This window comes from Molothrus ater, chromosome 6, assembly GCF_012460135.2.
Source record: "Molothrus ater isolate BHLD 08-10-18 breed brown headed cowbird chromosome 6, BPBGC_Mater_1.1, whole genome shotgun sequence".
NCBI classification, from domain to species: Eukaryota; Metazoa; Chordata; class Aves; order Passeriformes; family Icteridae; genus Molothrus; species Molothrus ater.
The window spans coordinates 50543659-50557956 of record NC_050483.2 but is presented as its reverse complement, the minus strand read 5'-3'; the positions used below and the strand labels follow the sequence as shown (position 1 = coordinate 50557956).

The window sequence follows — 14298 nt, the reverse complement described above, 5'->3', positions numbered from 1 at the left end:
ACTTCATGTATGGTGTAAGTTGGCTCTCCATAACTAGAGGAACCAAGATAGACTTTTCTGTCTGATCAAAAAACACCTAGCTTAGCAACTGTACACTATCTGCTTTAAAAAACCCCAAACTTATTTCTGCTCCCCCATGTCTTTTTACCAGCAAGGAGGGGAATAATCAACTCAGACTCAGCTACAGAAACGATGGGAACACCTGAACCAGAGTCTTTCTGGAAAGAAATGGCCCTTCTGAAAAGAAGCCAGTGCCCATCCAGGGCGGATCTGCATGTTAAGGTGCATCTCAGGCAGCTTGACAAAAAAACCTTCTGGTACATGCGATGGTAGGACAGATGTTCAGTGCTGCATTCTTGTAATAAAAACAAGCTTCAAATGATTAGGCTGAAATTAAAAAAATAGTGTTTCTGTGGAGAAAGAAATGTAAGAGAGCAAGCAGAATGCAAAATTACACAAAGACAGAACAGAATACATTCATAGGGGAAGAGAAAAGGCAGCAATAAGAATTTAGTTCTGTCTTAATTTCAGAAGTGTACTTCCTACACTAAACTAACATTATCCAAGCCATCTCAATGTCAAATGCATGAAAAAACCTTCTCTAGTAAATTAAAGAATTTACTGTTAATATTTAACTATTCTTCCCACATCTCATAACATCATCCAATTTAATACTACTCCAGTTAAAAAATAAAATTTTGATGCTGAAAATGTTTATTCCAAATTAAATAGCTTTATTAGCATGTGCCTTCCACTATTAAATACATTAATTACAGAAACATCCTGTGTGATTTGTCAGGATCAAATCTTTATTTTGACATCCTTTCCTGGTTAGGAAAATTTCAGTGTAGGCTTATGTTGACGCATATTTTCTTCTTTAAGGATAAGAGGCGTCAACATCAGCCTACACCAAAATTAAATTAAGGACATTATCAAAGTATACTAATCTTAGAAAAAAAATAAGTTACAGAAACAATTTGAAACTAATTTTAATGTTGCTTGGGGTTTTATTTTTATAGCTGTAAACATTCAAAAGATGAAATGGAGGATAAGAAATGAAAGGGTGTGACTAAAATTTAGAAGTTTAATTCTATCTTCTTTCTGAATAATGAAGTCTCATATCAGTATAAAAAATACTTTAACCACAGGTGTAAAATTCTTTTAAACTGTAATGATTTATGTCCACCACTGCTTAAGCTAATTAGTAATGCTATCTTCTGACAAATTTTATTTTAAAATTTCAACAACAACAAAAGCCCAATGAAAAGTATTAGTGGTTGGAAACAAGGATTATAATTCCATTATATTAACTCAGTTTTGGCATTATACACATTTTGTTAGGTAGACTGTTAAACAGCAGTGATTATATCCACAGCTACAGTAGAGATACACTGTCACCCTAGAAAGAATTTTAAATGACAGAAAATACTCATTTAACTTACAGCTTTGTAAGAGTATAACTGGATCCCAGAATTTGACTTCCACATTAGTGATATGAAAGGAGAGCATTTGCAATTATTTAAGAAGATAACATTTAGTTGCACAATTTTTAACTTATTTGAGATAGCAATGTCGTCTAATACTCCCATAATAAAATTATGTTAGTATGAAATAATGCAGATACTGTCACTGACGTTATTATTATCTAAGTTGTGTGATGCATTTATCATTGATGAGAAAGTTTTAGACATGTATTTCTGGAAATGTTAAAAATGGCAATAATAATTACAGTTCTATCATGTTAATGCTTTTACTAAAACAGCCACTTTCTATGTGTTGAATTGAAATGGAAAGGAAAAACAACTGAAATTCAACACTACAAAGCTATTAAGGATCCCTCACCTTAGAGCAGGCTTTTTCAGTTTGCATGCATTGAGAAGATTCACAGACCTGCTTAATCCAGATTGAGAGGTGCGTAAACAAAGCAGAATAAAAAGTGAATGCAACGATAAAATGTGGAAACAAGACATTTACAAGACTTACGTTAAAGGACAAAATTGCATGCTTTCAAGATATGAAGTCACGTGCAAGAGTAAACAACAAAGTGCTTATTGACTCAGTTAGATGTTTGATCATTTCAAACCATACATTTAAGAACACCAATGTATCTTTGAATGACAAAATCTCAGCAGTGCCCCAACAGACTGATCATTTGTAAAGCGACTCAAAAATAAAACTAAAAAAAAAAAAAAAAAATCAAAGAGGCTATCTGAAGGAACACAACAGATGATCCAGCTAAAAGACAAAGACTATTAAAAAAGCAACAACAAAGACAAGAAAATAAATCCTCATATATACATACATATACCACTGCATAGCATGAATGTTTCAGGCAGTTGCATTACTGAATTGTGGTGAACAAATCTGGCCAAAATTAAAAAGATATATACCTTATTACTAAAATTACTTGGGAAAATAGAAAAGCTTTTTAATAAAAGAAATTAAAAACCAGTGCACAATGCTCTTAAGACAGAAACTGATGGCATTAATATTTTGTCTAGCACTCATTCTGACCCTCATTTAAATCAATTAGAATGAACTCAGGAATAACATATGACTTTAATTTCATTGCGCCTCTGAGCAAAATGCACTAATAACTTTAATTGTTAGAGATATTGTGAAGTGGTGTAATAGTTTTCCCACCCTAAGTTCAATGGAGAGGGATTTCTTTTTTAATTTATATTCTAAATATTTTAAAACATTTTCTTTGAGAGATGAGTGTTACACAGAGCATTTAATTGAAGGTTTGATTCAGAATTTGTGTGTGTGCCAGTTACAAACCCTCACTGCCCCCCAACATTAATTCCAGGCGACTGAACAATTTCCTAGGGGCCATGTGTTTAGAGTTTAGAAGAACAGGAATTTATCATATTAAAGTATTTTATTCTCCCTGCAAAAACAGCTCTTTATGTTTTCTTTGTTCCTGCTTCTTCCTTTTGATCTCCATTGTCAGAGTTTTGTGCCATTGTAATACTTTGCAATCTACTGGAGGAGAAAGAATGACTGATTGTCTCCTTTTGAAAGGCAAAGTATGTGCAAGCCTGCAGCCTGCACCAGCATCCCTACTGGGAAAGGTACTGTCTGCATTCTCCTCTCTTACTTATTTTTTCCCCCTCAACTCTTGGAAACAAAGCTATCCTAGATGAGTCACAAAACCTTAGATTTTAATAAAGAACACAAAACACCACTACTACGCACTGGCCAAATTCCAAAGACAAATTTAGTGTTAAGCAGCAAACTTCAAGCCACATTAAATGCCAGAAAAAAAAGTGCAGGGGGAAGGGAAAGTTCTGCTCACAATACACTAATCTTATTCGGAATGAAAATTTCAAATAATTATTCTAAGCACAAAGTTTGGAATAAAACTATGGCAGCATTCAGAAAGCTGTTACTCAAAATAGCTCATATACTTCTAAATCACAGAATTAGTAAATATTTTAAAATTTCAATCAAATCCTCTGATGGAAGGTTTCTTGTGAAGATGACGTGGAAACACTTTTCAAAGCCAGGCAATTCTTGATTGTCCATCTGTGTCAGGTGATTGTTCAGCCCATCTCAGAATCACTCCAGCTCTCTGTTAGCTGGCTGGCACCCAGAGCTGTGTTCACATGGTCCCCAGAGCCTGAGTGCAGCAGCTCCTCTTGGTGCTTGACCACACTTTTTGGTCCCAGTATCACCAGCATCACCAAGCTTTCTATCTTGCACTCTATTACCACCATATACTTTTATAATCCCGTTGATCCATGTTTTGGATTTGTTCTTTTGCTTTATTCAAGGTATTTCAGTCCTTCCTTAACCTGGACAATTGGGTATTGACTGTGAGATCTGAATGCTGACGCAGGGTTTGGTGCCCTCAATTCTAATTGAACCCAGAGTCAGTTGAGGTTACTCAATGCTTTGCAAGATCTGGATCTAATTATCACATTAGGCCCTATAAGAACCTACTGATATCCAGAGATACATGTTTTACATAAGGAAAAGCAATATGCATAGAGGTTAAATGATTTGCATAAGGTCACTGAGAGAATATATGACAGAACTCAAATAAAAGCCTGCTAGTTCCACCCTTTCAGCCTCAAGCATTTTTTATTACCTCCAATTTTATATTCCTGCCAGAAGAAGTCATTTCCATTTCAAATATTAAATGGGAAATCAGAAAATGCAGTGAACTCTGAACCACATCTCCTTGGTAATCCAGCAAGGCAGATAAGCCATATACCAACCTGTGGGTTCAAATGAGTTAACCAACACATTTAATACAGCTATTGTATGAAATGAGATTGTGTCTGCAGACATACCAGTAAATACTTCTATCTCTAAGCAGGAGAATGTATGGATGTACACTTAGTCCCCATGCAGACTATTTGCGTATATTTACATAAATAATGCACAACAAACTGTTTCAAGGGACAGACTGATGTCATTTCAATTGGACATCACACAGTCTCAACCCCAACAGTGCCAAGTGTAAGAGAAGAGAGGAATCAGAAAATATTTGATTGTAAGCTCTCTTTTCATAAGGCAGTAAAACATTTGGTAAAGACTCAATTCACCTGCACTTTCTCTTGCATATATGGTCACAGGTAATAAAAAAAAAGGAAGATGCTATTTTTTACTATTTATTTTCTAGAAGATATTTGTCAGTCTCAACAGCAGATCAGCAGATCAAAAGTTTAGAAGATGACTCAGCAAAAAATATTTTTTCCCTTTCTACTGTTGTTTTTAACTTTCATTTTTCAAACTCCACCACCTTTTCAATTGTGCATCTGTGTTGTATGGAAAAACTATTAAAAGCATTCACGTAAAAATTAAGTTTAAAAACATTTATAAACACTTAATACTATTTACAGCTGCTGTGTCACATGATCATACTTTGGGCTAGACAATACCTACACGACAAATTAGCCACCGTTCTGGAAGCAGTTATAAGAAAAGAGCACTGCCTAGCAGAAATCAGAACTAAAAAAACCTTGAAATTTCCCACCATCTGTAAACTGTGCAACATGGAGAGAAGCTTCCAATACAAATAAACAAGTCCTACCCCTTGAAAAGGAAGCTCTTTGATTTTGCTGATGTATTTCCATTACTGTTTTATGCATAAACACATGCATTTCCTGAAGGTAAAAGGGTCCAGTATAAATACAAAGTATGATTGAATTCATCATCAAGAATGCATAATGAATTATTCTACTTGACTGTATATAAGAAAGATATTTGGAGCACTTACTGTATTATCTTTGAATACTGAATATGTGGAATATCATTTACTATACCATTTACTATAAAACCCTGAAATCCAACCAGTTATTTCAAGGTTCTCTATTAAACGATTACAGAATAATTTACCAAAAAAATGTTTTGTACAGTAATTAATCAATGAGGTTCTTACCACTCCACTTTATTCCTCTTGAAGTACATTTATAGGCAAAGCATAGAAATGTGCTTTAATATAGTTTAATAAAGGTAACAATAAAGTACATTTTCACATTAAAGACACCAATACAGAATTTTAGAGCATTTGAAAGGAGCAATAATTGTACAGCACCTGAATTTACAACTGCTTTTTCCAGGACATGAAACAATCCCACCCTCCTAAGCACTCTTAATAAGTGCTCACCTATTTCAGCAAAACTGTCCATATATTTTTTTCTTTTCCAAAAATGAATACACGTTTTCATGCTGCATATTTAAAGCACCTTCAGCCTAGCTTCTTCAGCAATGTGAAGAGACAAAGCATAATAAAAGGACACTAAATACTTGGCCTGTGGAAGAATTTCTCACACAGGAATCAAGACAGTCTAAAAATACTCCCTAATGATGCTCTCTAAGGACTTTCTCACTGGCATTCTGGGTATCCAGGCTGCACATGGGTCAGGTGGAAGGGATACAGGCTGCTACTTATCTACAGGGTCCTAAGCTAGGATAATGCCTACAAGGCAACACCAGATGAAACACCTGAACTACATAAAGGCCTCCATGAATAGAGAAAGCATGAGTATGATCCTGAGCTGCACTTCATCCACCCTACTCTGGGGCAGAAAGTCCCATGCTGAGACCTAGAGACAGAGCACAGACTCAGGAATCACACCCTCTGTACACAGGTGAAGTCTCCCAATTCTTGTATGTTTTATAACTACTAGTTGAAACTTAATTAGGAGAATGAAATTATGATAATTATTAAGAAAAAATAATTTGTGAAGAACAAATGTGGTTTAAAATTCAGCACGTACTAAATAGTACTCCTTTGTAAACATTAATATCTCCCTTTTCTAAAAGGAAAATCTTTCACCCATCTTCAAACTTCTACAAATCTAATAACGGAACAGCTTGGACAGTATTTGATTTCCTTCTCTTCTGTTAAGGGCTGATTCAGACCAGCCTGCCAAAGCCTACAGCTGCAGCAAGCTCCAGCTCATAGGAGCTGACAGGAGTTCATTTTTGTGACATAAACAAATATGGTATTTTCCAATTTTAATTGTGCACAATGTAACTTCTCTCTACTCTACAATAACAGAACCTGGAGTTTCTTGAAAATCAGTCTCTTTCAACACAGTAACAAAAACTGGCATATCCTTAGCCACCATTTCCCTTTGAGGAAAAAATCTTTTTAAGAGAGAGACCTCAGATCTTAGCAGGTTAATGCTCCCATCGCTACAACTTACCCTCCCTCAGAGCTGACAGCATCATCACTATAAAAAGATGAGGAGACACACAAAAGAAATGTACAAAAAAATCCCCCAACCTAAACCCCAAACCCCACACTATTATCTTTTACACACATACCACACAGCAGATTAGCACCACAATTACTGCCACATATAACTTGAACTTGCTTCACCCAATCTACTCCATTCCTTATAACCCAGATATATAAAACATTTAGTATATTTAAAAACAGCTACACACAAAGCAAATTGGGACAGAGCAGTAATTTTTAAAAGGGCTTAATACATGCTAATGATAAGATATCTAAAGATGGATGTTTCCATTTGCATAAATATGTGCTAGGCATAGAATTTTCCTCCTCCCTAAGATGCTGCTAACCCTGTGCATGCAGTTTATATGATAATTTTGTTAGTGAGAGAAAACCACCAAAGATAACATACTGATTTGCAATGATAACACTGTTTTTCTGCACACTATATATTTTCTACTAGCTACTCGAAGAATTCTTGCACCACTTTTCACATTGTGTTGGGGAGCAGCACAGTAGAAATGCTTTATTCTCTCTATGCTAAATGCTTAAAAGCAAGAAATGTACACAAACCAGTAAGACCAAGCATTGTGCATTCTTTCAATACTCATGGCAAAAACCTTAATTGTAATTAGAATGAATAAATTAAAAGCCTCTTAGAATGAAATCCATCTCCTTTTCTTTCCAAACTAAATATTTAGTTTGCTGCTTTGCAAGTAAGAAAACCTACATATCTAGCAGGTTAAGACAGGAGCTATACCATGTTTTCAATTCCGTGGTTCTAAGGTTTCCCATGGACACCTACCTTTTTGCTGCTGGTGTTACAGTCTCCTTTCTGCTTCCTGATGGAGAAGGTAAAGAGCCACTTGGTTTCTTTGGTAATACAGTTCCATTGTTAACTGTAGTCCTTAAAGGCAGGGTTTGAACCAGTGGTCTTGCTGTAAAACAAGTGTAAGATGAAGTCATTGCCTTCATTTTCCTTTCTGTGTTTTTTCTTCAGCAAACAACACTAAAATATTTTACATTTTCCATGTAGTGTGCCGTTTTTGTGTCACTATGGCCAAATTCAGCATAGATGAGGGTTTTAACATTGAGGAATTTAAAAACAATATTATTATTATTATTATTCATAATAATAATAGTCCTATCAAGTAAAAACTCTGTCCTAGATTAAGGAGCTTAGTGGTAAGCACAAAAGTAGTTGTTGTCCTCAAAACCAATCCTGCTCTGTCAAAAGAGCATCAGTCTCTTGCCCACCTGGATAGCATCCAGAGGAGTGCTAGAAATGAAGGCAAGTTGTCATCCCAGAAATTCCTGCTCTGTGTCCCTCAGTCTTCTTGGAGGTTTTCCATAAGCAAATTATCTATTAAGAAATTTCTACTTCCCCCAAAAGGTCTTTTTTCAAACAAGGTGGGCTTATGTTTGACAGAAAGGATTTGTACCCTTTATTCAGAAAAAGCTACTGAAATCAGCAGAGGAGTGAAGGTAATAAGCTGGCATTATCTACCTACATTCTTCTGATCAAATGTTGGCTCAAAAAAAGGATCTGTGTGTCATAGCTGTAATTAACATTAGAATAACAGAACAGTCCAATTCAAGTAGTTAGAAGTTAGTTGCAAAAAACAGTGTTTAAAACTGCAAGCAATAAGTACCAACACAAATACTACTGTGGATCATAGCCTTGAAACACAAACATGACTAGTGCTCTCTCTGCAGCAGAGAAAAAAGCTTGAATCACTTGAAATTTGACAGGATTTTGTATTACAAGCCATTGTAAAGATGCCAAAAGCCTCTGGGTTCAGAGAAACACCACCTGAGAGAAGGCAGCAGTAACAAGTCACTTTAGGAACATAAAATTTCATTGAACTTGGAGAGGATGGCAGGGAGAATACCTATGAAATGTTCTTCAAAAAGATTGCCAAGGATAAAAGAAATAAAAGTCTAAACTGAAACAGTACCAATTGTATACAATTATAGGTCATATTGTAAAAACATCTTATTGGAGCACTGAGCATTTATTGACTTGTTCACCCTAAGTTCACCCATACTGAACAAAAAGATAGATGTGAAAAACTGTGCCTTCAGAAGATTGTCAGTATATATGGTCTACTAGAGAATGCAACTTGCAAGACAAACTTTGTCTTGAAACTTTGTTAGATTACACATTTGTTATCTATTTGTCGTTTATTTGTTCAGAGGAGAGAAATTCAGAAAACAACCTATAAGGGAAATACTGAAGGAATGAGGCTTATTTGGCTTAGAAGAGTAAAGTATGACAGGAAACAAAGTCAACAAAGGAGATAAAAAGAAAATTTTCTCTATGCTCACTGAGGGTGCCTTCCAGCCCCACCTTCCCAAGTAAACTCTATTTATTTTTTTAATTAATGAATTCAGATATAATTCTATTTACTTCTCCTTTATTATTTTTTTTTATATTAAATTCTTTTTACAGTTTTGTGCTGGAAGCTCTGCTGCTTCTTTCCTAATTGCTGCAATGCTGCAATTAATCCATGTATAATCCATATGATTCTGTTGCGTTCTACAGAATCACAGGTAGCTACAGTTGAGAAGTTGTGGACCTGTCTCCTTGCAAGCTTTCTGTAGCTCACAAAACTTTAATGAACTTTGAAAAGACAATTAGAATAGCAATAGAAGTTTAAAAAAATTATTAAAATATTTTTCTTATTTGTAGTTATTTTAAAAGAATGCCTACTAAAGAGCAGCTGGAGTGAACTAGCTGGAGTCTATTTACTCTCCTAACCTTATGAAATCAAAACTAGCAGCAGCAGGAATAAACCCTGCAACCTTTAACAGAAGTTTTGCTTCAGATCCAGCACCAATCCACAACCCACACTTCTGGAAACAGATTTAAATGGTCAGCTATTGAAGAAAGCAACACCATGAAACTCTTGCAAAACATAGAGAAAAACTGTGCATTATTGAATAAATCCACTGTTTACTCAGGAGCTATTTAGTTTTACTTACAAGAGCTAGTTCACACCAGTGGTAACTGGCATCACAGTCACACAATCCCAAACTTGTCATTGCTGTTAGAAGTCAGTAACACACCATTACTGCTTTGTCAGTAATGTTTATTTTTGAAGTTCTGGTGCTTCAAGGTCTTACCTGTGGTAGCAGGACTGACAAGTTTATCAGCCTCAGCAGCAGCTTTTTTAATCATACTCTGATCTATGGATTAATAGGGCTGTTAAGTTTACAAACAAACCAATAATTGCAAAAGGAAAGAACAACAAACACAAGTAAAACAAAGGCAGGAAGCCATACTGAAACTCCACCAAGTAGTAGAATTAAATAAGGAAAGGGGAAAAAAAACCCAAACAACTAAACAAAAACTCAAAACACCATTAGGGAAGGAGCTCCACAAATGGACAAGATAAGCCGCTCCCTTTCCATGATGTATGCTGCTTTTAAGCTGCTTAGCTCAAGTTTAGAACAAGAACACAAAGACTGAAAACAAGCTCAAGATTTTTCCATTATAGATTTGAAAGTCTGAAACTTGAAATCTTTAAATTCATTTTAAATCTGAGGTACTCAGAAAAAATGAAGGTATTTGTCCCATGAAGATTATTATTGCAGACTTTATACAGTACTGGGGTGATGCTGTTTTTCCAAAGGCACAGACCTCCCCCAACACACACACACTTAATCCCGATCTACTTCATCTATAGATCAAATGATAACAGCAGCATACAGTATGCTTCAAGCCCCAGTTTGCATGGACACAATTTCTGTGACATTCTGTGGGATCAAATTCCAGTTTTTAAAATTTCAAATGTGGAATTAGTAATTAAACAATATAGGGAGAATAAACACAGGTTCAGTCCATGCAGCCCAAGGGGTATAAGAAGCCACCACTCCAGCTCCTCCCATGTTTAACAAAGCTCCTCTCCTAACGATATCCATCAGAAGCCTTCATAATGCTATTCCAAACTAAAATCAATCTTATGCTAAGTAATTGCACACAATTTTTAATAAAGTAATTGTGCCTACTAAGGAATAATAGGTGATTATGTGAAATAGACCATATTTGACAGAACATCTGGGAAAAAACAAGTATTCTGAATACTTCAGATTCTCTTTCATGTTTATAATTCATGTTTAATAAGATTGACTATACACTAAATGATACAGCTGATGTACAGCAAAGTGAAAGTTCTTTACATAAACAGTCACAGTACTCATCTACAGAAATTAGGTGGGTTTTGTTGGCAAATATCAGGACTTCATTCTGGTAATTTGCAGTGGAGGAGCAATTGACACCTGTAGTCCTCTATTTGCATTATTACAGTAAATGTTCTACTACTGTAATTTCACACACACATTAAGAACCAGGCATGCCATACATACCTTAAAAAACCTCCAAACCACACACACACACACAAATCCCACAAACAAACAAACAAACCCCTACAAAACCAGCCATAAAAAACAGGGAGATAGGCTTACAGCAGCTTTTCTTCAATGTACATTGAACTATGGCTCTAATGGTCTGCCATGACCAAGAAAACCTCTCCTGACGTAGAGTTCAACTCTGCTCACAGAATCCATGAAAATCTGGTTTATATTTTGCTAAGTAAAGCCAGCAGGCATGAAGAACAGATTTGGTTACAACTCAGTAATAATTACTAGACTTTATTTCCTCCATGCATCAGATAATATCTATTTTACAGGCAACATGAAGCCTCTTAATCCCTTGTAAAACCAGATTTGATGGAACATTTTATCACAGTAGAGGCTATCTTTAGTAACATTTAACTTATCTGATATTTTAATTTTTTTCTCAATAAAACAAAGACAAAATAAGAAGATTACAACAGAAAGAGAACATGAAGACAAGATCTCAGATATTTTAGTGTCTATTTCATCTGACAGCTAACATGAGACACAACCAACTCATTATTTGGCTCTCTAATTCTGTCCCTTTCAGCTTTCCTCATCTCCTGACACAAAACTTTGTAATGAACATGTCATCTCAGTTCAGCAAATTAAGTAGTTCCTACCAAGTCTGTTAAATCAGTGACTAGAACTAAATATTTGTTGCAGGGTCACAAATATATAACAGAGATTAAAGGAAGTCCTAACTTTAAGTGAGAAAATTATGAATCCATAAATATGTAGCATAATTCTCATGTAAAGTAAGGTTTTAATTAATATTAATACATATCAGGATCCCCAAAAAAACAACTTCCTAAGTTAGACAACAGAGAGCCTGTGAAGTCAGTACTTCTTTCCACATCTAGGTTGCCACCACTCTTACTCCTAAGACCTAAAATACCTTGTGTGTTTCTCTAAGTAGCACACAGGCAGCCTCCCAGGCCTCTACATCCTCACACACTCCAGTAAATCACATTGCTTGGGTTCTACTAAACCTTTGCCCCTATGAAGTGCTCAAGTTCAGCTTTTCTGAATTGTGCACAGAAAACCCATTCCTGTAGAGCAGGAGCCACAGGAGAGCACACTGTGGCCCGTGGGCACAGCACAGAATTCTGCCAAGCAGTGACATCTGTCACACCTTGTACTCACTGGCTCTGGCTCAGCTGCTCTGGAACATGGTCAGGTAACAAGCACAGCTCTGCCTTTCTTTTGTAGCTGAGCAGCTGGTGTTGTACCATCTCCTCAGTCATGTCAACTCTGTGCTAGCTTAGAGCTCTGTCTTCTGTCTGTATGATCCACAGACACTTAAGACGTTTTAAATTAAATTTAAATTACATTTTACTTAAGTTTAATTATTTTTTTAGGATAAAAACACCCCAACCTATTAGGAGTTTCACTCACAGAAGACAATACTTCCCTAAAGAGTTTATAAAATATCGTGATCAGAAGTAGGTTGGTTAAATGTAGATTGTGGATTAAGCATTAAGAAAATGCAAATGCTTTGCTGGTTCATGTAAACTGTAGAAGGTTCACAGATTTAATCATCTGGATTTCTATGTGTTCTTTTTAACAGGTTGAATGTCAAATGTATTTTATTTAGAGTTTGATTTGTAAATTTTGAATATTTCAAGATCTAATGAACAACCTATTTTAATACATATGAAACACTCATTGAACTGCACTATCTATTTTACATCTGTCTGAAATGCAAACCTTTGGTAGGTCCTTTCTTGTTCTGCATGGCCTGCTGCTCCTCTGTGATATTCAAGCGTCGGACCACATCAGCAAGGGCAGATTTGAGCAGCTGGATGTCATCCTCCTGCATCTGCACACGCTGCTCCAGAGAGGCAATGCGATCTGTGACCTCCATACTGCTTGCAGCAGAGGCACTGTCATCTAAACAAAGCAGCAGAAAAAAAAAAGTATTATCAATAATGGATAGCCATCCAGAAGTACTCTATGCAAGGCTTTTCTCAGACTTGATGACTTCTTGAGGAGGAAAGTTTTTGAGCGACCAAAAGGAAGAGATGGAAATAAAAATAAATAAATAAAAGATACATACTTAAGTAAGATGTTATGATGATGTTGGCTTCAGGGCCAGTTTTTAATTGCGTTCCACTACCAATTATCTGCATGTCAGAACTGCAGTGATCAATCATCACCCTTCACTGTTCTGCTCAACACAACATTCTGACACTGCTGGGCATTCACACAGAGAGCTACATTTTCTGATATGCACACACCCTTCCAGAGTTTTCTGTCTCACATAGGTCATAGAGATACTTTACAAATACATAAGTAACAGATAGGCTTACACTTTTTCAAGCTACTATACACAGGCTGAAGAACAGATATTGACCCAATCTGCTAACCCCTAGTTTGTATCAGCAGCTTTGAGAACATTCCCTCTAACTGAAATAAAACCCCAAATAAGTTCAGAATTACTCAGTAACTATACTCTAAGCCTGCAAATTATTAAAAGGGTCATTACTTTGATACAATTCACCCATTATTTGGAAGTAGCCCATAGAAGCTTCACAACTGCGAATCCATGATGAGGACTACACGTTCTTTCCACTCAAAATTAGTAATAAGAATATTTTTCCTAAATGAGCACTTTTGTTCGTATCACATAGAAACACTGTCTCTTTTTACAATATTACGTTAGGAGAAATAAGAAGAAAGCAGCACCAAAGACATCAAAGTCTGTATCAAATAGGAAAATAATGCACAGTTTTTAAAGAGAATTGCAAAGTTTTATTTAACTAGGTTTTGAAACCTAAAAAAAAAAGTTAGTATCTAACTTACTGGATGATCTTCAGTAATGTTAGTCAAGGATCATAGCTTTCAACTCATGACTTAGTAAGTCATACTGTTGCAAAAATGGATACTTATGCTGCTATCTGCAATCATAATTGACTTCTCCTTCATTCCCAATGCAAGCCTGTAGCCTTTATTTCTTTATTCCTTCTTTATTTCTTAAAGCTGAGCTCTCTTTGTGAAGAAGGTGGTATTTGTTTTCATTTCTTGTGTTCTTAATTCTCCTCTGTTCCAAACCAGAGTTTTCCACTTCTTTTGTAAAAGGGCACAATGTGAAAGTTAAATAGTTTGTGTAAAATAATAACTCCTCTTGAATCTTAAAACAAAGTTAAGTGTTTAAAAAAGGAAAACAACTGTTTCTGAGTACATCTAAACGCATATCCAAAAAT

General features: G+C 35.6%; 1 protein-coding gene across 5 annotated transcripts in view; it reads right to left on the bottom strand.

Annotated features, from left to right (window-relative positions):
- Positions 1-14298, bottom strand: part of EML1 (EMAP like 1) — a 122056-nt gene that overhangs the window by 39186 nt on the left and 68572 nt on the right. For all 5 annotated transcript variants that reach the window (XM_036383455.2, XM_036383453.2, XM_036383454.2 and 2 more), the window contains exons 2-3: positions 12803-12985; positions 7500-7632 (exon numbers count right to left, since the gene is read on the bottom strand). In XM_036383455.2, the coding sequence (XP_036239348.1) occupies positions 7500-7632; positions 12803-12985 (316 nt within the window). The remainder of the gene's footprint in view (positions 1-7499; positions 7633-12802; positions 12986-14298) is intronic.